The following is a 27,912-nucleotide window of genomic DNA, read 5'->3' as shown; positions in this document are numbered from 1 at the left end:
AAACTTTAGGGGAGGACGTAGAACAGCACTCCAGGGCCGCTCCAGCCTCCCTCTGCCGAGCTCGGTGTGGGGCTAGACTAGGGGTAGAGGAGTGGGGCCACCCTCCCACCCGCCCCGCGCAGCTCCCTCGGCAGCGGCTGGGAGTCGGAGAACCCCGACTCCCGCCCAATCAGCAGGGACGGGTGGAGCAGCCGGGCGGGGGCGGGGGCGGGGCCAGAGGAGGAGGAGTCGGGCGGGGGGCGCGAGGGGCGGGGAGCCGCGGGCTGGGCTAGCGCAGGCTGGCCAGGCGGTGGCGAAGGCGGCGGTGGCAGCCGGCATGGGCGATGGGGGCGCCGAGCGCGACCGCGGTCCCGCACGCCGGGAGGCGCGCGGCGGGCGCGGCGAGGACAGAGGCGGAGCGGAGGAGTCGGGTGCTGATGCTGGCCTCCGCAGCCCAAGGGAGATTGGAGGGACCTCTGCTTCTAGCCCCGAGGGCTCCAGGGAGAGCGGCGCCGACAGCGACGGCCACCCCGGGCTCGGTGAGGCAGACCACTACCGCCGCATCCTGGTGCGAGGTAAGCGGACAGCTCGCGGCCCTGGCCCACCGGACCCCCACCCTACCCCTTCTGCTGCCTCCACCTTCCAATTCATATACTCAACCAGTCAGTCATCACTCAGTCATTCATTCAGCAAATATTATTCTGAGCGTCTATTGTGTGCTGAACCTTGAGCTGAGTGCAGGGGACAAAGCGGCGAATGGGACCAAAGAGATCCCCGTGTCACTGCCTTACAGTTCTCAGGCTCTCGGGCCGGCCGCTCACCCTAGGCCCATCCCAGCCGATTACGGTGGCGGGGGCACAGACGCGAGTGCGGGATGCCGAGAGCCAGTCCCCGCCCCGCGTCCGTAACGGCGGGTGCGGAGAAAAGCGTCACTAGCGCTCGGCGGGGTCAGGACGAGGAGGGACCAGCGTCCGGAACCACGGGAGGAAAAGGCCGGCGCTTCCCCGCCGCCTGGCCAGCCTCGTTTCCCATTCCCAGCGACGCAGACCGCACCGGTTGCTCCCGGGAGAGGGCACCGGGACACGGAGGGCGGCGTGCGCGGCGCTTGCCGCCTGGGCTTCGCTCTTTCGGCTCCCACTTCCTCGCGGCGCCTGGGCCCAGCCAGCTCTCGGCGCGGCCTTCTCCCGGCCTGGCCTTTCGCGGCTCTCCCTTTCTCCCTCGCCCTTCGCCCTCCTCTCTTCTTTCCTGGCCTTTTCTCTCTGCCGAGCTCTCCTCAGCTCCCTTTTCGTGCCAGCGCTTCTGGACTGCTCCCGAGTACCCAGCTCTGCCTGGCCTCCTCACTGCGAGGCTGACTTCCCCCGACCCCCAAAGCCAGCCTCACGCGAAGCTTTAGGCTCAGCTTTCGCCGGATCCGGGCCTCGCCCAGAGAGATGGGAGGAGAAAGGGGATTCCGGGGTCTCGCGGTTAGCCCGTCCCTAGGAGCCTAAGGTCTGGAGCGCCGGCACCCGCAGACCGAGCGCCCAGAAGAGGCCACACGCGGGTAACGGGCCCCCCCCCCCCCACACCCGACCTCCTTCTCCAACTCCCTGGCCCGGCTTCCTCCCGCTGCCCTTTTACTGCCTCTGCTTCCTGAGCGCCCTCTTGCAAGCCACGAGGCTTTAGGAGTCCACCGGCCAGAGCTGATTTCCCCCGCCACCAGGGCCTGGGGAAGGGTAACCAGCTTCACGCTGGCCCCAGGACACTCCAGCGCCAGGATCCCGACTTTGTCTGATCTGACCTAGGCCACTCACACACAGACTAGGACAGGTTGGCCTGGTTTCGCACAGCCTCCCCACAGTGGCTGGGTTTGGGTGGCTCTGGGAATGGGGGACAGGGCCAGTGTTGAGCATGGAGGCAGTCCAATGTAAAGTCAACTGATGACTGTCTGGACACAGACTCAAGGACCTTGGTCTTCTGGAAACACTCCTGGTGTCAGGTGTGGTCACCTAAAGATGGGGCACTAAGTGCTGTTCTGAGGGCAGGCTTGGGTCAGGCAGTTACAGGACTGTGTATGAGGATGGTCCCCACCCAGCAGCAATTCCAGCAGGTGTGTGGACTTGCTGGGCACCTGGGATTAAATTATATCCCTTCTCATAGACTGTAGGGTGTCCTGAATACAAGATGTCAGCAGCTAGCTTGGAGTTCCATTGAGAAAATCTGCAGGGCTTCCAGAAATGAAGAAATCATCTCCTTAAGCCCACACTCCCAGATTAAGACTCTCAGGTCCCTGCCTGTGACACTCACCACCTCAAACCCCATCTGTGGGTATTTGTGAGTTCTGGACAATTGTGAGTTCTGTGCCCACATATCATCCCGTCCACTCTACTAACTCTGCATGTAGAATAAATAAATTCTGTGTACAGATGGCCAGTTTAAGAACTCCCAGGTGTAGACTCAAAGAAGGTAGGAGTGACGTAGCATGGAGGCCACCCATGCTAGGAGCAGTCCACAGCTGGACAGAGATGGGCACCCCCCCCACACACACACTGTACGTGGGGCAGCTTGTGTGCATGGTCAGGAGATATAGTTTCATAAATGCATGTATGCACATACAGCAATGTCATTATATTTGTACAGTAAAATCGAAATACAGCATAGAGGGTGTATTTACACACCTAAAAGAAATGAAAGGTAAACAAGACCCTCATAAATCCCTCTGCCCTTTCTCATTTAATGAAAAAGAGGTTATTTCAGGCCTGAGATACCTGGCATGTCATTTAGCCCTAATTCCTCCTAGCCAGGGTCACCTGCATCACTCCTGGTCCCACCGGGGCTCAGGGTAGGGGCTCTAACAGATGGAAGTCCTGGCACTGGTCAAGGGAAGTCTGTAGTGCCTTGGCCTCAGGATGAATGTCCTCCAGTGTGCTTTAAGCAGAGAGTCCATTTTGCCCTTGACCTCCCAGGACACATCCTCCCAAAGTACTTTTGGAGCAAATCATAAAAAGGTGGAAGGGAGGTGTTTGCCATCACAGACCGTTAGGTTGCTGATGGGGTGAGAATTCTGGAAAAGAACCCCACTTCCTCTGGGTCTTTGCACTTCTTTCTGTTTCTTTTCCACGCTGATCTGTTGGGGGGAGTTCCAAGGCACAGCGGAATAGAAGGAAAGTGTGTGTACTGGAATTAAATGAAGTTGGTTTGGAATACCAGCCTTAGAGTCCTTTAAATTTGAGCCAGTTTCTTTGCCCCTCTGTGCCTCAGTTTCCTCACTGTACACAGAAACCCACAGCTGTCACTTTGAAAGTCAGTGCTAAAGGTCAGAGGTGATGTCTATAAAATTGCAAACGCCCAGCGGTATCTCCAAAAATATTCTTTGAATGAAAGGGGCCCGCTCTGAGGTGACCCACAAACCACTCAGGGAATGGGCCTCCTTCCTCAGAAGCCTCTCCCAGCTCAGCTCACCCCCCTACAGGGGACTTGGTGTCTTTTTGCTTTGGCAAAATGCTGCGCCTGAGTTGGGAGGTGAGCAGCCAAGGGGTTGAGAGGCGGCTGTGGAAAGGAGGATTAGTGCCACCTTGCAGACCACGAGGTGTGGCCTTCCCCAATCCCCTTCGAGGAACCCTCACTCCACCCATCGCTCAAGTTTCCTGCTCCCTCTGCGAAATGCAGGTCAGGGAGCCAGGGAGGCCGACCTTGCTGCATCCCCACCTCAAAATGGAGGCCGCTTCAAGCCGCACATGGACGCAAACAACTCGGCAAGGATGCGAGGTGTGTGTGCCCAACAGGCATGCCCGCACACCCCCCGGCGTACCCAGCCACGGTTCTACGGGACCAGACCGCCGCGTAGGCCACCGCACACCTCTGCATGCACAGCCCGTAGGTCAGTGAGGAGCACGGATGGGGGATCCTTTTGTTTTGTATTTGGAAAGGGCGCGCCAACCACGAGCTGGAGGCAGCTGGACAGACCGCCTCCCAGCCGTGGCTCTGACCGCACTTGCAGACCAGATGCAGTGGCCTTTTCGGTGGAGCAGGGATGCCGGCAGTTAGAAGACGTGGACCAACTTTCACCCAAAACTTCCAGCAACCTCACAATCTGTGCTCACACCCGCGCACTGGAATGTGCCTGCGTGATTCCCAGATTAATCCAGATGCAAATTCAACAACCCTTTTGGATAGAGCCGGCAGAGTCGCCCGCTAGTGTCACCGACTTTTACGAACAATGCTCAGCGCCGCTACCTGCTCATCCCAAGTGGTCCCTTACGCCTCTGGGTGTCAAAACCCCATTCTGGCTGCAACCTCTGTCCTCGACCCAGTGTGAGCACCTTGGCCCCGGTGAAACAGGATCACGGCTGCCCCCAGAGCGCTCCCCTGCTGTGAAAACTGGGGAGCCCCCCTCCTCATTTCTACACTTCTCTTTCTGGGAGCAGGAGGACAGGAAAAGTTAGAGATCCCTTGACTGAGTGAACAACTGGCCCCCACACCAGCATTCACTAGCTGAGATGCTTTCACCTGGGAAGTTGATGGATGCACCTGGTGGCTAAGGACATAAGAAAACCCAGGAAGACCAGAGCCTCTGGCTCTTTCTGGCAATTCTTGCTTCGGATGTGGGTGTGGGGAAGGGAGGCATTGAATTTAGTGGGGGCAGTGCTGGTGTGGTCCAGAACAGGGAAACTCTGAACGCTTACAGAGGGCACAATAGCGTACACCAGGCAGGGCCCTGGCTGCCAGACTCATCTGAAGACGCTGGGCAAGGGGCCAAGGCTTCTGGGGCTTGAGCTGAGAGCGGCCTGGGGGGGAACAGACTACCCCCTCCAGCAGCCAGATCTGGGCTCAGCTTCACTTCGAATCTGCTCGCTTTCTACTTGGATTTACAGAAGCCCCTGGACATAGAGCGGCTCAGCCCTGACCTTGCAGGCCCCACCCTACAAGTTGCAGCAGCTCCGCAAGGGCACACCTGCCCGCTTGCCCAGAGGGCATTTTGGCAACGGAGAAGACGGGGCAGATCGTTGTATCTAAATGAACACCGGATTTTGAGTCCCAGCTCTTGGGCCTTCGGTGGACCTCAGGACCCTAGCCTCCACGAGAGTCTGTTAATAGACGCGGTTACCCAGGACCGGGCCCCAGGCAGCAGTTGAAAGGTTTGAATGGTTCATGCAGGGGACCGCACTTTGGAATTTTGGTTTTATTTTAATTTTTAGTTTGGGGGCCTGTGCAGATGTGTTAGGTTTCTTTTTTTATTTCCCTGGGATTGTTTTGTTTTATGTTTATTATATCTTTACTTTTGCTTTGTTTTGGCAGAAGGACCCACATTCTCATCAAGGGTCTGGACCCGGTGCTATCCTTTTGGTCTTTATTTTTCCCTTTATATACACGCGTCCCCCCCACCCTAACACACACACAGAAGCAGCCCCCGCAACCAAATGTGTCGTCTTGTTGATGTGTCTTGCGTGCACTGTTTGCATTTTCAGGGAACTATGCAAGGCTCCTTGTGTTCTCATGCTATTTTTGTTGTTCTGGGCCATAGCTTGGGTTCCAGGGCCTGGGGCCCCACTGCCACGTCTCCCGCGTGTGCGCCGCGCCCACGTGCAAACACACACACACACACACACCTGCAGAGTCAGAGCTTCTAGGTGCTCCCCCACCCCCTCCACCTCCAGCCCCTTCACCCTGCAGGGCCAGGAGGCTGGGACTGTGAGTGAGTACTTGCACTGGAGGGGAGGGAGGGGACCATGGGGGTGTTTGTCCTTGGGCTGATACAGGTCAAGGGATGGCTCCGGTTTGGGGCATTGGCCCATTGTGCACCATCTGTAGGGAGAGAGAGCCTTTAGGCGTCCTGTTGGCTCTGGGCCATTTTCTCAATTACCCCTGACTGAGCCTGGGGCCATAATGGCCCTGAGATCCCTCCCTATATCTCTTTGATTTGCATTGGGGGGGGGGCACAGGAAGCATATTAATTATTCTTCTATTTCCTGTTTGCTTAATATAAAATAAAGATAGCTCTGGGGCGCCTGGGTGAGGCAGTTGGTTAAGCATCCCACTCTTGGTTTCCACTCAGGTCGCCATCTTAGGGTCATGAGATTGAGACGCGCTTTGGGCTCCCCGCTCAGCGCAGAGTCCGCTTGATACTGTCTCCCTCTCTCTCGCCTCTCTCTAAAAATAAATAAATAAATTTTTAAAAAATAAAAGATTGGCCTTACTCCTCATAAAGTCGGTAGCGGGTTGCACAGCAGTGTATCCCGCCGAGTTCCCTACCCCAGTTTGAGAAATTCTGATAAAGGACACCGAGGCTGAGTGGGCCTGCCTAGGAATCCCTGGGAGCTGAGTGGGGTAGGCGTCTGGTTCGTCCCCCACAGCATCCAGGAGGGAGTTTGGAGGGCCTGAGGGTGCCAGGGTGGCTTCGAACAATGTGGAAAGAAGTGGCAGCGCCGGACCGGATCTGGTCCACAAAGCAGATGAGTGGACGGATGTGGGAAAGCCAGGACCTCGAGCGCAGCCGAGGAGGTGGGTGGGGTCGGCTGTTAGGTGCTAGTTGGGGCCCGCAAAGGCTTCTCGAACCATCTCTCTCTCCCACGTTCTCCTGCGATCTTGCCCTTCACTTGTTGATTCTTTACACAAACATCAGTCAATACCTACTAAGCGCCAGGAGCTGCTAGCGCTCAGCTTCCCAAACAAGAGACTGTCTCGGACACTGGGAAGTGCAGGGTTCCCGACCCGCCCCCGCGGGGAAGCCAGGCCTGCGATAAATTCGAGCGAGGCAGGTGCCCGGAGCCCGGGTCCTGATGCCGCGCCAGGACCACGGAAGAGGTCCCCGCGCCCGCCAAATCCACGATCTCCCCAGATGTGTTCCTAGCACACAGTACACAGTCAATATTTGTCGAGTGAATGAAAGGAGACAAAACTGTCAACGTCGCGTATTTCATTAGGAAGAAGACTGCAACGCCCTTCCTCGGGAACAACGTTCGTTCTGAGATGACATCCTCATTTTTTGACGTTACAATACTGTTCCTTCAATGAAACGGTGATGGTGCCAGAACACAGGATAATTGTTAAAACATAAGCTTGCCAATGCCATATTTTTGGAATTTTGTGGAGCCCTGTACTTTGGGAACCACCGAAATAGAAAACTTGGAAAACCTCAACTATGTTTCTTTGACTCGTAGCTGGGTCCCCAGGGCCAGCTGGGGAGGCCGCCTAGAGGCCGGTCCCGGCTGGAGCAGGAGGTCGTGCGAGGCGCAGGGCGGTGGGGTCGGTAGTGAGTCTCCCGCCTCTCTGCGGCCGTTAGCTGGAGGTTCCGCCCGCAGAGCCAGCCAGGGGGCGGGGAAGAAATAGCTAGCTAAATCCGCGCCCCTCCTCCGCGCTCAATCCACAGGCTTCCAGCCATCCGCTGGAGCTTAAAATCACTGGGTGACCAAAGCCTCTGTTCGCTCGGTGTTGCCCCTGCTACCGCGCACCGCGTGGACTGGTGCGGCTGCGGGCAGCCCCGGCCACACTCGCACGGTACACAGAAGACAATTTCAAAAACCGAGCCAAACCAAGCCCGAAGCGGTAGAAGGCTCCCCGAGATGGCCATGGTGCCCCGTTTCAGGTGTGTCCTTCCAAGAGATTTTCCCACTCTTGCGTACAAACGTTAGCAAAAGCCGAATCCTATTACAGAAGCTGTTTTGCAACTTCCCTAGGGGTCATCTTTTCGGGTCAACCATTTCGCGCTGTTCCGTGACGGAACCGAAAGCATCCCTTTGGTTGGGGAAAGCCCGAATTCTCCCAACCTCTGGACGGATGTTCCGGTTGTTTATCTGTAATGGAAACACTGTGGAATAAACTCCCAAGGCACGGGTCTTTGCGCACTTGAGTGTTTCCGTGAGATAAATTCCTAGCAGTGCAATTGCTGCTTCAAAAGGTTTACACACACGACAGTTTTTAAAAACGTGTTTTGTTTAATTCGAAAATAGTAATTTGCTCCTATGATTCGAACTTCAAAACGTTGTGTTGTTTTACATACGCAGTGAAAAATCTCTCCCATCCCTGCCCTCCGTCTTCCAGTTCCCATCCAGCTCCAAGGCAGCCATTTTTTTACTTTCTAATTTCTCCTTCCAAAACCATTTCATGCTTACGCAAGTCAGGGCCGCTATATTATTTTTTCTTGCCTTTTTTTTTTTTTTAACCCATATGGTGACATCTCTCTATATTTTTCAGCACCTTGCTGTTTTCACTTACCAGTATATTTGGGGATGTAAAGGATTTCTTTTCAGGTTTTTCACAGATGCATAGTATTCCATTTATATGGACTGGGTGGACCATAATGTATGTTGTATAATCCATGTCCTATTGGTGGACATTTAGCTTTTTTCTTATATGTTGCTATTATATACAATGCTGCAATAAGTAAACTCCTTCTTGGTCATTTCCACGTGTGTAGGTATATGTCAGGGAAGTTCCTAAAAGCAGGTTACTTGGGTGTGTTTGTAATTTGGAAGATAATGCCAAATTGCCCTCCATAGATGGTATACCACTCCACTCCCCACCCACCCCTGTCCCAGCCCCAGTAGGTAGCAATGCCTGAAAGTGCTTGTATCTCTAAATCTTGCCATCAGTTTGTACTGTATATCTTGATAGATATTGTCAAATTGTTCTTTGCAATTTACACCCTCATATTGTCATCTTGTTCTTTGTAGTTTATAACCTCATCTTTTCCCTCTGCCCATATTGGGCATTACATATCTTTTTTATCTTTGTCAATGGTATAGGTGATAAGTAGTACCTCATTGGCATTCTAATTTTTATTTCATTTATTATTAATGTAGTTAACTATCTTTTCATATTTATTGGCCAGTATATTTCTTCTGGCGTTATCTATTAACTCATTTCCTTTGACCATTTTTAATTTTCAAATATTCCTTTCCTTATTGATTTGTAGAAACTCAGCATTAAGGATAGTAGCTCATTGCTTTCAATATGTGTTGCAGTTTTTTTAAGTTTATAATTTCCTTCTAATTTGTTTCTGATGTCTTTTATTTTCTGATGTATAAAATAACTTTCCAATTACAAAACCAACCATGCTGTTTTGCTATATCATGTATAAATTGGAACTTCTTCATTTTTCCCCCCATAAAGCATGTACACTCCCAGGATGTAACCTCCCAAACTTTCTCTACTAAATGAAAAATGTAAATATATAAGTTATATATTACAAGAGTGGGATTTTTTTTGCAAAATTTTTTCCATTTTATAAACATTTGTCAACATCTTGCTGTCTAGAACTGACTTGTTCTTTGTAACAGCTGCATGATATTCCATTCTGCAGATATAATTAATTTAACCAGTCCCCTATTGATGGATATTTAGGTTGGTTCTACTTTTCCACTACTACAAACAATGCATCAGTGAGCATCTTTGTATCCTAGTTTGGACAGATGGTTTTTTAAAGTCTCATTTATGAGACAATCTGAAAAATGTGGAAACATGTAGGACTTTTTTTATATTAAGGCATGATTGGTAATGATTTTGGTTGACAGTAGTACTGTGGTTGTTTTTTTAAAGGAAGTCTTTTTTAGGGATACATATAGAAATATTTCTGGATGAAATGATATGATGTCTGAGATTTACTTAAAATTATGAGGATAGAGAAGAAACAGGGTTGTTCCTGAATTTGTAATTGTTGCAGTTGGGGGATAGGTATATCAGAGCTTATTACACTATTCTCTCCAATTTTGTATATGTTTGAAATTTCTCATAATAAAATGTTTAAAATAATAAGCATTATTTCACATATATCATATTAAAAGTGTGATAGATATTTCCAAATTTCATGCCAAAAATGTATACTCCCAGCAATTGTGTATAAAAGTGCCATTTTCCTCATCCTTCCAACCTAGGTATACTGGATCTTTTAGAGTGAGGTCTTTTCAAGTGAAAAAAATATATTATTTTTATTAGCATTTTTAATTACTAGTGAGGTTAAGTCTATATTCATATACTTATTCTTCATTTTAATTTCCTCTTCTGTGAATTTTTTATTCATGTGCTTAGCTATTTCTGTATTGGTTTATTATTTTCTTATAGTTGTGAATGCTATTTTTATACTAAAGAAATAATCCCTTTTTCTGTGACATGTGTTGCAAATATGCCCAAATCTTTTTCTTTTTAAAAAATTTGCTGTGAGGTTAAAAAAAAATTTTTTTTTTTTTCTGTGAGGTTTTTTTTTCTGAACTCAAATTTAAATTGTAATCATATCTAATGGTCATTTGTCTTGGGGCTTTTAGTTCTCTGTTAGAAAGTTCTTCTCCAACCAAAGATAAAACTCAATTTTGTTACATAGTCTTTGCAACAAACCAAACAAAAAAGTACACAAGGTAAGATTAGGGAAAGTTTTTCCTCCCTCACCAGCTTTCACTCTTGAACAGTGGACAGAAGAGAGGTGTTCATCCTGCAGACTTGATCCTATGTGGACACAAGTACACACACACACACACACACAGAGTGTAGTCTTAGTCTTACTTTTTGTTCTTTATAAAAATAGGTTTGTACATACTTGCTGTTTTTATATAGTAGTATATAAGGGACATCCATCCAGGTCAGTGTATGGGGATGTACCTCATTCTTGTTAATGTCTACATAAAAGCCAAAGGCATGACTAATACTGTGATTTTATTAACAATATTTCCGGTGATAAACATTGAACTTTTTCCTTTATTTTTCTCTTACAGACTATGCCACAGTGAGTCTGTCTTTATCAAAGTGTATCAATATTTCTCTGGAGTAGAAACCTCTATCAGATTTCTAGGACAATGGAATTAGGCGGTTTTTAATTTAGCTAGGCATTGTGAAATTGTCCTCTACAAATATTCTTTTTTTTTTAATTAATGATTTTATTTATTTATTTGACAGAGAGAGACACAGCGAGAGAGGGAACACAAGCAGGGGGAGTGGGAGAGGGAGAAGCAGGCTTCCTGTGGAGCAGGGAGCCCAATGCGGGGCTGGATCCCAGGACCCTGGGATCATGACCTGAGCCGAAGGCAGACTCTTAACAACTGAGCCATCCAGGCGCCCCATCTCTACAAATATTCTTAACAATGGAGCTTGAGAGAACCTATATGTTCCCTCATTTTTGCCAGCACATTTTCTCCAGGCTGATAGATAAAATATGGCATCTGGAAAAAGAAAAAAACGATCTCATTTGCTGTTCTAACTTTGATTTTCTCTGATTCCCTCTGAGCTTGAGTATTTTTTCATAGTTATTAGACACTTGCATTTCTTCTTCTCTGAATAACCCTTTCATAAATTTGCTCAGTTTCCCACTGCTTGACTTTACTCATCTCAGTCTCTAGAGGCTGTTTGTACCAGATATTAGGACTCTGCTATGCATGTATTATGAATATTTTCTCCTAATCTGTTGTTTGTCTTTTAACTGTCTCTCATCCTGCAAAAGTTTTTATTTCTAGGTACTCAAATCTGTCATTTATTTTCCTTTTTAAAAATTGTGTATGTTTTTCTTCAATTTTTGGAGCTTATTTTTATATGAAAAATGTTCATCTATCTTGTGTTTATTTTTGCACACAGTGTGAGATAAATTACTTTATTCCAAATAATGAGCCAGTTGTCCAAAAGCCAGGTCTTTAATAATCCTATCTTTCCTCCCACTAATTTGAAATGTCTTCTTTATAGAAATCCTCAAATATGCATGGATTTGCTTCCAGACTCTTGTGCCGGCATCACACCATTTTAGTTGCTGTAGATTTGTAATATGTTCCTCTGGGTGGTAATGCAAGCAGTTTCTCCTCATTCTTTCACATTGTTTCTTCACTATTCTTCCATTTTCAATTTTCCCAATCAACTTGAGGATGAATTTTCCATAAGGAATTTTTATAATAATCACATTGTAGATTAGGCAGGAAGGACCTTGTCACACTTAAAAATCAGCACATTACCAGCTTGTCATGCAAAGGAACTACCCAGGTGCTAGGAGATGGAATCAGGTAGGGCTTTGTGGGAGTCTACTGGGAGAGGGACCAGGAGTGGGTAATATTTGGTCCTAGAGGTCAGGGGCATTGGCTAGCCATTATCAGACAGGAATGACCACCTCTCCCAAGGCAAAGGCTCCTGGGACAGAATCACCCTCTCCCATCCCCCTCGGGCTCACCCCTCTTTGAGGAGACCAGAAAGGCAGCAAGCCTCAGGAGTCATTCCCCTTAGACTCATGCATTTTCACCCTAAGGAGTCCCTACCCACAAGGAGGCCCTGGAATTAAAGCTGTCCCTCCTTCCAGGTGCTTCTCCCAAACTCCACCCAGAAAAGGAACAATTCAGGGAAGGGGGCTCTATCCAGGGGGCTAGGTTTTGCGTCCAAGACAACCCCAAATCTTTGAGTTTTAACAAAACACAACTGTACTTCTCACTCACATTATAAGTCCATCACAAGTGGGCACGGGCTCAGCTTGGTACTCCGAGATCCAGGCTATGACAGTCCATTTTGACTCCTGCTTCCAGGACCATCCCAGTGAGAGGAAAGGGGTGTGGCAAATTATGAGTGTTCATCTGAAGGTGACTTCACCTTTTCTTTTTGGCTAAAGTAAGTCATATGGTCATATCTAATCTCAAAGTGTAGAAAATTAGTGCAACCCTACCATGTGCTTGGGAGGAGTTGGAAACACTGGTGAACAGCGTTCACGATTTATCCACTAACTTAACTTTGATGAGTGGCCTTCTCTATTATAGCTAAAATAGCAACCACGCACACACACACACACACACACACACACACACACACTATGGTTATTGGGTTTCAGTTATGTGGAGAGGGTCAGTAATATCCTCTTATCTTGTTTTATTGTCCTCCCAACATTTGTCATTACATACATATTCATTTTTAAAATTTATTATTTTTCTCTGTCCACAGTACAAGATCTAAGGAAACAAAGACTTTGTTTATTTTGCTCATTTCTATATCTCCAGACCCTGGAATAGTATTTGGCACATAGTAGGTGGTCATTAAATATATGTTGAATGGTTGAATATGCATAGTTGTTTTGTTTACATAAGTGGGATATTACTGCATACGTTATTCTATAACTTTCTTTCACTTAATGTCAGTTCATATAGATACTTTGTCATTCTTTTAAATTGCTGCAATCTATTTTGTAGTATGAATTACCATGATTTGTTCAGCCATTTCTCTTGTGGGGAACCTTGAGGTTGCTTTCAAATTTTCAATATTTTGAACAATGCTGCAGCAAACACCCTTATATATGCTCTGGAGCACATGAGTGTATGCTTTTCTGGATAAATACATACTAAAATAAAATTGCTAGGGCAAAAGTTATGTGTGTCTTTAATCTTGACAAATGCAGCCTTAAAAGGTGGTGACAATTTACAGTCCTACCAACATTGAATGGGAGTGTGGCATCCCCTACAGTTCATCACTGATTTATTAACCATTCATTAATGTCTTTCCAGTCCTATGGGAGATAAATGATTTTCCATTGTTGTGTGAATTTGCATCATCCTGATTTCTGTGAAGCTGTGCTCGTTTTTCTTATGTTTATTGGTCATTTGACATCTTTTTCTGTAAATGGCCCAGATAAATTACTTGACCATTTTTTTCTAATAGACTATTTCCTTTTTAAAAAATCATTTATTATTGCATTATATATAATTTCTTTACCATTTTAAAAAGTTTTTTCTTCAATTTTTTTTTTAATTTTACCTTGATCTTGGTCCTTTTGTCCTACAAAAGGCGTTAGCTTTAATATAGTCGGATATATCCTTTGTCTTTCCTTTACAGCTCTAGTTTTATATCTTGCTCTTCCCAAGCTCAGGATTATAAAAATATCATCCTATATTTCCTTTTAGTACTTTTGTCATTTTATAGTCTACGATTTTCTCTCTAATCCATTTGAAAATTATTGTCATTTATGATGAAAGATAGGAATTTAACTTAATTTTATTCCAAATAGATGATTTATGGGCACCCATCTACTTAACTCCATTTATTGACCAGATCAACCTTTTTCCATTTAGAATGCTCCCATTATCATAAACTCTACCACTATGTATACGTGGGTCTTCTTGTGCACTCTTGATTCCATTGTTCCCTGATTTTCAGTCATTTGAATATCATCTTCACCATTTCTGTTATATTTATGTTCTGTTTACTTACTTAATATTTTAGCATAATACATTTTAAGATTAAATACCTCCTTCTGCCTTATCCTAAGCACATAAAATCATAGGTTTAAATTTTTTCTAGTAAACATTAAAATAAGTACATAACTTTCAAAATGACAAATGTTTATTTATGTACCATTTAAAATCACCTTACAAATCACAAGTGGAATGTGGAGGCATTTTGGGGAAATGCTACTGTATTTTTCGCACCGATGGATTTGTCCTCATCGGGGACAAAACCTCATTGTAGCTTCATGGCATGTTTTGTTGCTGTTGTTAATGTCTTATTTTGAAATAATTTTTGACTCAAAAGAAGTTGTAAAAATAGTACAGAGAGGTTCTGACAGAGAGGTCCTATGTATCCATCACCCACCTTCTCCCAAAAGTGACAGTTTACATATCTATAAAACATTAGCAATTAGTTTTGGTTTGTTTTTAGATTTTATTTACTTATTTTTCAGAGAGAGAGAGCACAAGCAGGGAGAGCGGCAGGCAGAGGGAGAAGTAGACTCCCCGCTGAACAAGGGGCCCGATGTGGGACTCGATCCCAGGACCCTGGGATCATGACCTGAGCCAAAGGCAGACTTTAATGGACTCAGCCACCCAGGCGTCCCTCTATAAGACATTATCAAAAGCAGGAAATTGACATCAGTACAATATAATTGACTAGACTACAGACCTTCCTTGAATTTCACCCATTTTTACATGCACTCATTTTTTTGTCTTTATATATAGTTCTATGACACTTTACCACATTTATAGATCTGTATATCCACCACCATAAACCGAGAACTGTTCTGTCACCATCAAGGAACTTCCTCATGCTACCCCTTGATAGTCACACCCTCCCTTACCTAACCTCTGGCAACCATGGATCTGTTCTCTTCTTCTATAACTTTGTCATTGTGATCATTGCTATATAATCTTGGGGACTGACTTTGGTTTTCTTACTCAGTAGAATTCCCTGGAGATTCATCCAAATTGTCGTGTCTGTCAATAGTCATTCCTTTTTATTGCTAATATCCCATGGTATAGCTTTACCCCAGTTTGCTTAACCACTCACCCATTGAAGGACATTCGGCTTGTTTCCATGTGGGAGCTATTATAAATAAAGCAGCTGTGAACATTCATGTACAGGTTTTGCCGTGAACCTAAGATTTTGTTTCTCTCAGATAAAGGCCTAGGAGCGTGGTCACTGGGTTCTATGGTAAGTGTATGTTTAACCCTTTAAGAAACTGCCAGGTCATTTTCCAGAGTGGCTGCACCATGTACATTCCCACTGGCAGTGTATGAGAGATCGAGTTTCTCACCAGCCTTTGACACTCTCAGTATTTTTTATTTTAGCTATTCTAATATGTGTCTCTTGTGGTTTTAACTTGCCTTCCCCAATGGCTAGCGATGTGGAATATCTTTTCCTATGCTTATTTTTATGGCAGGTTTTGATATCTGGTGGGCAAGTTGCCTTTCTTATATGATTCCTGCCTTCCCTAAACCTGAGAGGAAGAGCTGACCTTGTCTGTTCCCTGAGGCAGGAATGCTTGTCTCAGCTCTTCTACAAAGAGGAAAGGACGGGGGACATGTGTGATTTGACCCCAGTGGTCGGGAACCCAGGCTCCGGTGGTCTCCAGAGGCTCACTGAGGAGATGTGAAGCTGCTCTCACCACATATGACACCCACCACCCTTCCTCCAGTCTACACCCCCCAAAACACTTTTAATAAAATCAAGGCCTTTAGGGGCGCCTGGGTGGCTCAGTCGTTAAGCATCTGCCTTCGGCTCAGGTCATGATCCCAGGGTCCTGGGATCGAGCCCCGCATCGGGCTCCCTGCTCCTCAGGAAGCCTGCTTCTCCCTCTCCCACTCCCCCTGCTTGTGTTCCCCCTCTCAGGTCTTTCTCTGTCAAATAAATAAATAGATAAATAAAATCTTAAAAAAAAAATCAAGGCCTTTAGAGATGGAGTCACTTGGGTGTTATGAGGAAGTTCTGAGACGGATCTTGCAATTGGAAATAATAGGACCTGAGCAAAGGGAACCCAGTCAATGGGGTTGCAAATACTACCTCCCCACCTTTTCGGAATGTAGAAAGTATCAGAGAGGGAAAGTTTGAGTTGTCCCAAAAGGCCTGTGGTTCCCACCACCACCTCAAGAGCAGGGCCCATGTCCATCTGATGAGCTCTGCCCAGCCCCCTCACAAGACATGCCTAGTGAGGGGAAGACCACCTCTGAGAGTGACTGTATTCCCTGACCCAGACACAGCTTCTCCCCAGGCTCCACTGAGCACCTCTGAGGGCAGGGGCAGGACCTGCGAGCCAGGAGCCTACAAGGAGCTAACACATACCCTGGAGGAGGAAACGTGAGCAGGCCCTGGCAGGAGCCAGGAAGAACCATCTCATAAACCATATGGTGGAGGATTCAGAGGGACAGGGGTCAGGGTCACCCTCTAGAGCAGGGATTCTAAAAGCAGAATCCACAGTGGTGAGGCTCACAGGAGTCCCCTGACAGATGGCACATCCCAAATGCAAGTCCTTTGCTCTGCCTTCCAGGGCTCTGAGGAACCTGTCCAGAAGATTCCATTTTTTTATACCCATGACCCAAGTTCTCTTCATTATAACCTATCCATCGAATCATTAAGTATTACCAGAAGATGGTATTCATAAAGTAAAGTGAGGGTGTTTATGCAGCTGATGGAACACTGTCAATGTGGCCTCGGGTGAGTTACTTAAAATGTGTTCCTTCACTTCCCTATCTGTAGAATGGGACTAATAATAATCCAGCTTCACTGAGACATTGGGAGGGTTCGAGTGCTGAAAACCGTGCCTGGCCCAGAGCAAACACAGCAGAGGTGTCAGCTTTTATTATGCCTAAAACATGAGCAGCCCTGCCATACGCTTCTAGAGGGTGAACATGGATCATCTCTGCCCCTATAGTTACAGCTGAGTATACACAGAAGCCCCCCCTCCAACTCATATTTTACTTTTGCGAACATTTTGTTTTTGTTTCTCAGTTCTTTGAGTGGGAATATCCGGTGAATATAGGCTGCAAGGTTTTCAACCTCTCTTAAGTAGGCTTCAAAATATTGGAGACTCTATGCATGGATGGTATTGGGTTAGGACCCAGGAGGGTGGTCCTATTGCTCAGAACTAGGTACATGGGGAGCGGTAGAAATCTCCCCTCTGGAAGGCACCCCAGCAGCTTGATTGGTGGCAGTGGTCCTTGGGCTCTTTCCTGGGGATCCCAGCTCCCCAGGCTGCCCTCCACCCCATACTAGCTAGCCTCTTCGCGGACCCCAGGAGGGTCTGTGGACTGAGTGCTCACCCATGCGTGCACACCTGTCCACAGGGCTCAGGACCTGGCTCTGGACATCTCCTCCAGTAAGCCTTATCTGACTGATCAGACCCAATTCTAACCCATCCTCTCCTCTATACTTGAGGACTTGGTATATCTCTTTCCGTTTGTCCTTTTACTCTGCTGAGGGAAAAGAATCCTGGCTGGGTCAGAGCGAATCCTTTCTGCCCAGACTATGGCAGTGGACTTGAAATTTGTAATGAGGCCCATTCACATATATATGCCGAATAGATACAACATACTGCATTGAGTGATTAAGGAAGCTAGGCCCAGAGAGGGTAAGCCACTTGTCAGAGGTCACAGAGCCAGACCCAGGCCCAAAGAGCTCCCCATTAGATCACACTACCTCTTGTGAAGATGATTGTTGGTGGCCTAACTCCTTACCTAGTGAACTAACCAGCCTCTTTTCATGGTCCCTGCAGATGCCAAAGGGACCATCCGGGAGATCATCCTGCCTAAGGGTCTGGACCTGGACCGGCCCAAGCGGACCCGCACATCCTTCACGGCCGAGCAGCTCTACCACCTGGAAATGGAGTTCCAGCGCTGTCAGTACGTGGTGGGCCGGGAGCGCACCAAGCTGGCCCGCCAGCTGAACCTCTCCGAGACCCAGGTAAGCCGGTAGGGCCAGGCCGCTCCACCCCTGCCCTGCAGCCTGGGGACTTTGTGGGGTATGAGACCTGTGGGCTGCTAAAGGGAGACCCAGCTTTGGAGGAGTTCAGACATGCGTTAGGGAAAAGCTTAGAGGTAAACCAGAGTAGTAAATATAGTGTGGAGAGAGAGCGCTGGCGTAGGCCAATAGGGGGCCCCGCAACTGCATCAGGCACTTTGGGCTGGAATATGGGAACCCGCCAGAGCAATAGGAAGGAGGGGCGTCCAGGATGCAGGGAGTGACTCAGGGGGTGTGGGTGCAGGAGGGACCCTGCAGTAAACGTTGGGGAGGGGTTGGCTTGCCAGGAGCAAAGATTCCAGGGAAGAGAAGAAACATTACAGAATTGGGTTGAGGACTTCTCATTTCCCCATTCTGGGCCTTTCCCCACCCTCCATACATTCCCTCCATACATACCCTTGATCCCACTGTGCCTCAGAAGTTCTTACTGGAGAGAAGGAGTCTGAACACCCCCTTCACCCAGGAAGGGCTTAGTATTTTAGCAATAATAAGCGTAACCCAAAGGAAAAGCGTTTGCACTCTGTGTGAATGGAGGCATTTCAAGCTGGTAACAGAGATTCAGGATAACGATAGTGATAATAAGAGTACTCAGTGTGCCCAGGAGCTGCTCTGAGGGCTCCGCATATGGTAATTCACCAATGCCTCCCAGCAACCCAGTGATGTAGCTCCCTGTATTATCCCATTTTACAGAGGAGGAGAGGTTATGCCCAAGGTCATACAACTAATAAGCCCCAGGGCTAGGACTTGGGCAAGCAGTCTGGCATCTTCATGCTACCTATAAACCGGCAACCATCCTGGAGCTTTTAAAGAATGACTCGGGGACCCTTAGTTGAGCAAGAGCTCTGGTAGGTTAATGTCATATATGAGGGAGCTAAGTCAATAAATGTATGACAATGGCCAAAGCAGGACTTAGAGCGGGAAGAGGCAAAGAAGGAGAGGAGTGAGGAGGCAGACAGTCTGGAAGGGGGCGCTGCCTGGGGAAGGCGCGGGCGGATACGGGAGGCCCCGCAGTGCCTGGCACCCTGCAGCGACGTCAGGGGTGGCTGAGGTCCTGCGGGCCTGGGCCATCTCCGCCTGGACCTCTTGTCCTGCTGCTGCCAGTTGCTGAGTCCCAAGAGTAACTGGGCCAGCAGGGGAGGAAGGGGCCCTCGCTGCAGCTATGCTCGGTCTGGAGGCTGGAAAGCCGGGTCCTGCCAGACGGAGGGCTGCAGTGGCTGGGCCAGGCCAGAGCTCCTGGGGGGAAATTCAGGCATAGAGTCACCCCTCGATACCTGCCCCTCCCTGTCCTAACTGCCCTCTGCCTGGCCTAGTTTTGCCCGCACACTCTACCCTAAAGCTCTGCTCTCCAAGGGCACCTCAGATGCCCAGGCTCCTTCTCGGTCCTCATCCTTCCCCTGCTCTGCCTCCTAGACACCCTACGTGTACCTGCCCTTGATGGTCAAGGCCAAACCCCTCCTCTTCCAGGAAGACTTCCATAAGACCTCATTCCGAGAGACCCTTCCACATGGCTTGGTAAAGTGTGTGTGTATATGTGTGTGTGTGTGTGTTTGTGTGTGTGTGTGTGTGTGTGTGTGTGTGTGGTGTGGTGTGTTGGCCCCAGCTAGCGCCCACTTCCCAAGGACAAGAATGTGTTTGAAAGCCACATCTCCTTTTCAGGTCTCCTTGGGGAGCTTAGCACACAACTGGGCAAACAGAGACCCCTCAGTGAATCCTCAACTTACTGACTCTTGCTTACCCCGTCCTTTCTCTGTCCCCAGCCCCAGGTCTTGCAGATACTATAAGGCACAGTTAACCTTTACGGAGACTTTCCTCTGTACCAGGCTCTAAGAACTTGACGTGGCCTGAATTATGTAGTCCTCACCAAGACCTCGTGGGAGGGGAGTGAGGTTTTTCTTCCGACCACACTTCTGACACCCAATGTGTGGTGTTTCCCAACACCAACAGCAACCAATTCTCCCATTCTCTCTCACCAGCTGGGTGTCAAACTAGTCAATGCAATTCTGACACCAACTCCTGCTGTGAGCACAGACGACGCGGCGTAAGGCTCAGTCCCACAGGACAGTGTCCCATCAGGTGCCAGGTGCAAGTCCCCAGGGGCCACCTGTACTTCTGACTGGCCAGCTCTAAAATTGGGGGCTCCCACATCTCCCTCCTCAGGTTTGGCAATGTGTTGGAATGACTCGCAGAACTCAGGAAAACATTTTCCTTTCATTTACAGGTTTATCGTAAAGGATAGAACTCAGAAATAGCCCAATTTGGTGGCAGGGGAGATAGAGCCAAATGGAAGAGATGCATAGAGCAAGATGTTGGGGTGGGGGTGTTCGAGGAGCTTCTATCCCGTTTCTGGGTGTGCCACCCCCCCAGCATGCTCATCAACCCAGAAGCTCTCTGAATCCTACTGTTGAAGAGTTTTTATAAGCCAGCCCCATTCCCTCCCAGGAGGGCAGGGGTGGGGGCTCCAAACCTCTAATCACAGGTGTGGTCTTTCTGGGACCAGTGCTCCTGAAACTGTGCAAGGCCCACTGAGTCACCTTGTTAGCATAAACTCAGGTGTGGCTTAAAGGGGCCTGTTATCAATGACAAAAGACACTCCTCTCACTCAAGGAGTTCCAAGGGTTTTAGGGGCTCTGTATCAAGAACCAGGACAAAGGTCAAATATGTACACTTCTTAAATACCAGAATAGGCCTTTATTATTTCTGCTTTAAAGAGAGGGAAACTGAGGCACAAAGCAATTAAATAACATGCTCAAAATTTAAGGCAGGCATATTTGGGGCACCTGGTTGGCTCAGTCAGTGGAGAATGTGACTCTTGATCTCGGGGTCATAAGTTCAAGGCCCACACTGGGTATAGAGATTATTTAAAAATAAAATATTTTAGGGGCCACTGGGTGGCTCAGTTCGTTAGCATCGGCTCTTGATCTCATCTTAGGTCTTGATCTCAGGGTCATGAGTTCAAGCCCAGCATGGAGCAAAACTTAAGAAAAAAAAATCTTTAAAAAAATTAAAAATCAAGCAGGCACATTCATTAGCTCATCTAATCTATAAAAAGATGGTTTTATGGGTAATACTATCCCCATTTCAGGAAACTGAGAGAGGTTAGTAACTTGCCCTAGGATATACAGCTAAAATTTGGTGGAATTCTCTGTATATTCACCCATACCTCTGTTCAAAATTATTACTGAATGCCTACTATGTACCAGGAGATACATAGTATCTTTTGAGATCTTTGAGGAGATGAACGACAGTGGGCTGAGGTGTGAATGACAGGGAAGAGTCAGCCAGAAGAAGAGCGAGAAGAAGAGGAGTCAAGACTCAGGGTAACTGTGAAGACCTGGAGGTGAGAACTAGCATAGAATGTTCTGGAAGTGTCCGAAGGCCAGTGTGGCTGGAGTTGGAGGGTAGTAGGGAAGGTAGGTGGGGCAGAGCAGATAGTGTCTAGAGGCCCTGGTGAGGTGTTGAAGGGAGGACTGCTGGCATTTTACAGAGGTCACTCTGACATCTGGAGAATGGGGACGAGAGGACGAGGTGGGGCCACTGCCGTGTTGTCTCAGACTCTGAGTGATGGTGGAGGAGAGAAGTGAACTGATCTGAGACGTACTCTAATTTGGAGAACCTGTTAGGACTTGCTCATCATGAATTACGTGCACAGGGCAAGGGAGAGAGAAGTGGCTGGGGCTGGAACAGGTGTATGGTGAAAAATGGTCACTGATGCCATGTCAACAGGTTGAGAAAGCTGGGGAGGAGCAGGACAGTGGGAGAAGAATCTAGAGTTTTGTTTTGGATCAGTTCAGTTTGAGATCCAAGGGGAGATGTCAGGAAGATATGTCAGAGTTTTCTCTGGGGGTTGGTGTTTCTCTGATTTACCTAAGTGTCTTGGTCTGGGCTTTTCTGGGGGAAAGGATAAGAGATTCCTTCAAGTGTGCTCAAATGACAGATGGACTCCGAAGGGGTAAAACAGGAGACACAATCTTGTGGAAATCCAAGAACAGGAACCATGGTGTAGCCAGGCCTAGTAGAGAGCGGAAGCTGAAGGTCATTTTGGACCCAAGGACTTCAGTGCCACGTGCAGCCCTCCCCTCTGGCGCTCCCCTGACTATGCCCCCAACTGCTCTCTGAGCAATTGCCTCTGTCCACTTCTCTTCCTCCTGCCAACCAGCATCTTTACCCCCTTCCTGGATATCAGGAGGGTCCTAATTCAGGCAGAGAGAATGTGGGCTCACTCAGGGCCTGTTCTCATTCCCTATCTCTTCCTTAACCTCTATGTGCCCAGTTCAGTTGTCTGCACTTTTAATGAGAACCCCCTTACAGGATCTGGTGGACAGAACAGTGAAGCCTTCCCTCCCCACCACCTACAGAGTTCTGAAGGCTGAAGTGTTCTCCAGAGGTTGGGACAGCGAACCAGGCAGAACACAACTGACCTCTGGCCCTGGCCTTGCCGAGACCCCAGGGCTAGAGAGCAGGAGGGGGTCTCAGAGAGAGCTATTTCTCAGAACCATCAGAATCACCCCCACCCCCCATCCCCCTAGAGTGGCATGTGGTCTTCCCCACATCAGAGAACTAGGACAGTCCCACTTAGCCCAGTTCTCCCTGTGTTTAGAAACCCCCGATACACCTTGTCGCCATGCTTTGTTTCAAGGAGAATATGTAGCGCGTGGTTAAACCAGTGTTTCTCAAAGTATGGTCTGCAGACCACCTTTATGGAGAACCCCTGAGGTTCTCATTAAAATACAGATTCCTGACTCAGATTCCATGCTCGGCCCACAGTTTCCAAGTCAGAATTTCTAGGAAAGACCTGACAACCTCTATGTTTTTCAGCTGATGTGGTACCACCCTACTGGAAAGACTTCAGCATCTGCTAGACATTTTACTAAATCCACTAGTATTAGCTCATTGAGTTATCACAGCAAATCTATGAGAAAGCATTATTACAATCCCATTTTACAGATAAGGAAACTGAGGCACAGAGAGTTTAAGTAACTTGCCCCATGCCATTCTCACTAATCAAGGAGAGAACTGGAATTGAATCCAGGTCTGTCTGACCCCAGGATCTTCTCCACTATCTTGTTTGCTGCTTCTACCAAAACATTTACTGTCTTGTAACACTTGCTGACCTGTCCACCTCCCCCACTGCTGGTGTCTGAGAACTAAATGGGTGCAGATAAAGTTTTAGGTATTCCTGTTTTCTCAGCACCTGGCAATGCTGACATGGATTGGATGTTTGCTGTTTATGTGTTGTATGAATGAATGACTAGAGGCAGAGCAGGAAACAAGAAACATGGCTGTGGAGAAAGGGAAGGTGGGAGGCTGGCTTCAGGACTCCCCTCACTCGGCTGACCTGGGGGACTTGTTCAAGGCCGGGGCCCCAGGCTCTAGGCTGAAAACAAACTGCCAAGTCCCAATACTGACTTGATCACCACTTAGCTTGGATAAGAGCAGCTCTGGCTCTTCGACAATTACCTCAGCCCCATACCCATCACCTCTGCCCCAGATGACTTCGTCCAGAACAGCAGAGTAGGTGGTACCTTCCAGGTTACAAAAACCAGGGCCATCCCAGATACGCAAGTACCGTTCATAGGAATGTGCCCACAGTCACAGGAAGCAGCCTCTTAAAGATTAATGCCATTTCCAAATCCAATCCACAATGAGGCTTGGGATTTAACACCAACCATGAGCCCAGAGAGGAGGATAGATGATCTCCCAGAAAACACCTCCCTAGTCTTGGCAGCCAGCTGGAAACCATGCCCCTCCCATGGTGTGTGGCTCACAGTGTGGTCCAGCAAGGGATGAGGGCATGAAGGCCCCAAGCATTCACTGAGTTCCAGAGGAACCAGGAGAGGGAAGAGGCAAGATGGCAGCCTGCAGGGAGACCACAGCAGGGCACCAGGAAGGCAAGGGGAGGCCAGCGCCTCAGGAAGTATGCTTCTGCACAGGACCCAGGCCTATCCAGTATGCAACTGAATTGGGCCTTAAAGGACCTGTACCCAGATTTAACCCTGAGAGAGGGTGGCCCCTTGGTAGAATCGAAAGCTTCCTGGAAGAAAGGGGTGGATGAGCCCAGAGGCTCTGAGCCTGTCTCTTACTTGTTTGCTGAGCCTTATAAATTCGCCCTTTAAGCACTGTGGGACTGATGATAGGAAGTAGACGGGCAGGGTGCTTCTCCCCCACCTTTGCAGCTCCAGGACCTTCTACCACAGTTCACACGTTAGAATCACACCCAGAAATATTTTAAAAATATGGACGCCTAGGCCCCATCCCGCAGAGATTTTGATTTAGTGAGCTGGGATGGGGCATGGGCATCAGGCTTTATAAGAAAATGACTCCATATAATCTCAAAGTGCAGCCCAGATTGACAACCCCCAATGGGGCCCATAAGGGCCCAAGAAATGGGTATGCCAGACCCCAGCCCCTGCCTCCCTTACCTTCCTCCCCAGGAGACTCCCCCACCCAGGGCCAGCCCACATGTCCTCCCTGTTGCCCCCGCAGGACAAGACCCCCTGTAAAATCTTTGTCCATCCTTATGGATCACATTCTTTTTTTTTTTCTTAAAGATTTTATTTATTTATTCATGAGAGACAGAGAAGAGAGAGAGAGAGAGGCAGAGGGAGAAGCAGACTCCCAAGGAGCAGGGAGCCCGATGCGGGACTTGATCCCAGGACCCTGGGATCATGACCTGAGCTGAAGGCAGACACTTAATCATCTGAGCCACCCAGGCGCCCTATGGATCACATTCTTGTTATTGCCACTCCCTTTGTTGCTGGGAGTGGGTCAATGCCGCCCTCCCCCTAGACCCTCAGCTTCCCCAGGACAGGAATCCTGACTTCTGGGTCTGTCCTCTGCCCTGAGTTCAGAGCCAGGAGCTCACAGGAGGGTGGGCCAGGCAGCATGCGGAGCCATCTACATGGACTTCCTTATCTGATCCCTGCAACAGTCCAGGTATTTTTGTCTCCATTTTTGAGATGAGAAACTGAGGCTGGGATGGTCTTGGGGTGGTGCCTAGGGCCTACAAGGGTGGCTGCTAACCAGGGCAGAGAAGCCAGGGGGCTTCCCAGCAGGGGAGAGGAATCCAGCGACATACAGAGCCATTTCCCCCGAGGGTCTGGTGGGACCCTTTCCTGGAGTTTCCGGGAGTGACAAACTTAGAAAGTTTTCTTCTTTCCAGTCGCTTCCTTCAACCATATTTGGTCGAGTGCTTCTTGGCCTTCCCTTGCTGATATCTCCTTCAAATGTCACCTTTTCAGAGAGGCTGTGTTTGCCACCCAGGAATAAGCTAGTCCCCTCTGCTCCCTCTCCCCCTTTTTTCCAAACCAGTGTCTCTCCAAGTGGTGTTCTCGGGCTGGTGTCCCCCGCAAACTGTTATCTGTCCAGGACCGGTTAAGTGCAGAAATGGAGAGTAAGTGTAATTCGTTTTAACTGTATTTGACAAAAACATTGGTCTATGACAGACTGGAAACTTTAAAAAAGTGGTTCCTAAGCGCGAATAATTTGAGAGACACTGCTCGAAGCCTTTCGCGCCCCTGACAGTCGCGACTGTTCTCATTTGCCCTCTTCATCCGGCTCCCCCTCCATGCTGTCCCCTCCACACCAAAGATTTGCTCTGCTTTCCTCACTGCTGATTCCCCACGTCGAGGGCAGCGCCCAGCAGGTAGTAGGCACTCAGCACACATCCGCTGAATGAATGATTGAGCGAATGAACGAATCAATCAATCTCAAGTAGATCCCATAACCTTCTGGTTACCTTCTGTCATTGAAACTCAATCCAGTCCAATTTAAAACACCAAACTCATGTCTGTTTCAAATCCCTTCTTCCCCTTCCCCACTCAGAACAGGTCTGACTCACTGTTGAGGGCGCTGGAGGGGTGGTTGCTCCTAGGAGGTGGGGTCCTGAGGCATCGCCCTAGGGAGCCCTCATCCTCACCCAGGCAGCCCTCCCACTCCTGCCTCCTCCTCCTTGTCTCTGGGCTCCTTCACCAGAGCCATAGGAGTGGCTGGCCTCCCTTACACCCTCCCAAAGCTGGAGGCCACCAGCAAGCCCCCCCCCCCCGTCCTTTATCTTTGTGCGCCCTCCACTCTGCAGCATCCCCCCTTGTCCTGCGGGCACACACTGTCCCAGCCAGCTGCCAGCCTCCTGAAACCTCCAGGCCAGAAGCAAGCCCAGCCTCTGTACTCCTGGGACACAAATCTGGGCGCAGCAGTGCTGGGTTTGACAAGTGTTCCAGCTGGGGAGCGACGTCAGACTCTCCTCTCAGGCCTTTCTAGTCCCTACACATGGTTCTTCCAGAGCCTGCTCCTGGCTGTCCGTGAAGGGGGCACGCTGTCCTTCTCACAGTGGGGAGGAAATCCCGGCACCATGAGGGCTGACCACTGAGCTTCCCTCCCAGCCTCCGGTTTCTTCTACAGACCAGGGCAGGGCTCGGAGCACCAGGCGCTGGGTGGTGGTAGAGGTTGGTCCTGCCTCCTCTCATAGACCTGGGAAAGGGGCTCTCTCTGCCCTTTTGTTGGTGGCTTCACTTAAGATGTGGAGGACTTGGCACCTCTTTGTCCCCAGGTTTGAGAGTGTCGCCCTTGGAAGCCCCCCCTCAACATCCTGCTGTATGCTGTCACACCTGGTGTCATGTGAAGAGACCTGTCATGTTGTAGGGGATGAGGTGGGAGGTGGCTGCTGAAAGGTTCAAACAGATGGGGACAGAAGGCTCACTTCAGAGGCAGTGTGGGGGGTCAAGACCAGGAGCCGTGGGATGGTCCTCACACCGGGCAGGGGCGGCTGCCCGAGGCCCCATGCTTTAGAGGGCCCCGCTTTGGCCCTTCTCGGACCATGCCCCTCCCTATGGGGTGAGCACTCTGCGAGGCCGAGGATGCTGCCCACCAGGAGTCTGTGCCTGCCTTCTAGAACACACCCCATGTCCGTGATCTGGAGGGCAGGGTCCCTTATTGGCTCACCCAGAGCAGGCTGGTGTGGGAAGGCCTTAATGACGCTCTGAATGCTCTTCTTCCCCCTTTCGCTCCACCCTTGCTCCCCCACTCCCCACTCCCTTACCCCCCATGTCCTCCCTCTCCTTTTCTCCTCGCACCTGCCCCCACTTTGCTTCGCCCTTCCTGACACCCCTCCCCACCCTCTGCCCCAAGGTGAAGGTCTGGTTCCAGAACCGCCGCACCAAGCAGAAGAAAGACCAGAGCAGAGACCTGGAGAAGCGGGCGTCCTCCTCAGCCTCCGAGGCCTTTGCCACCTCCAACATCCTGCGGCTGCTGGAGCAGGGCCGCCTGCTGTCCGTGCCCAGGGCCCCCAGCCTCCTGGCGCTGACCCCTGGCCCGCTGGGCCCGCCTGCCCACCACAGGGGCACCTCACTGGGTGACCCCAGGAACTCCTCCCCGTGCCTCAACCCAGTGACCTCGGCCTCGGCGTCCCCGCCGCTGCCACCCCCGCGGCCAGCCCTCTGCTTTTCCGCTGCCGCGCTCCTGGACCTGCCTGCCTGCTATGAACTCGGCTCCTCGGCCTTCGAGCCCTACAGCCGGAGAGCAGGCAGCCCTGGCGGTGGCAAGAAAGCCAACGTGTAAGCCTCCACTCCCCCCCCCCCCGCCCCCGTGACACTGAGTCCCCAGGCACCGCACGCCCCCGCCTCCCCTGCCCCGTGGACCGCCCGGAGCCGGCTCGCAGAGCGCGGGGAGCAGCGCACGCCGCCCGGCCGCCCGCAGCTCAGAGACTGTCCAGCGGAAGGCCTTGGTCCCGCAGCCTGTGTGTGTGAGTGCAGTGTGCGTGTGTGCCGCTCACTGAAATAAAAGGAAAACAATGAC

The 27,912-nt window shown here is 49.4% G+C and overlaps 1 protein-coding gene across 1 annotated transcript; it reads left to right on the top strand.

Moving 5' to 3' along the window:
• Positions 1–316: 316 nt before the first annotated feature.
• On the top strand, positions 317–27,675 carry VAX2 (ventral anterior homeobox 2). The gene is made up of 3 exons (XM_032411200.1): positions 317–554; positions 17,879–18,066; positions 27,247–27,675. The coding sequence occupies exons 1-3, from the start codon at positions 317–319 to the stop codon at positions 27,673–27,675; spliced, it is 855 nt and encodes a 284-aa protein (XP_032267091.1).
• The last annotated feature ends 237 nt before the right edge of the window (positions 27,676–27,912 follow it).

This window comes from Phoca vitulina, unplaced genomic scaffold, assembly GCF_004348235.1.
Source record: "Phoca vitulina isolate PV1807 unplaced genomic scaffold, GSC_HSeal_1.0 scaffold12, whole genome shotgun sequence".
NCBI lineage: Eukaryota > Metazoa > Chordata > Mammalia > Carnivora > Phocidae > Phoca > Phoca vitulina.
Note: the sequence above shows the minus strand (reverse complement) of the source record. Positions and strands in the feature narration are given on the sequence as shown.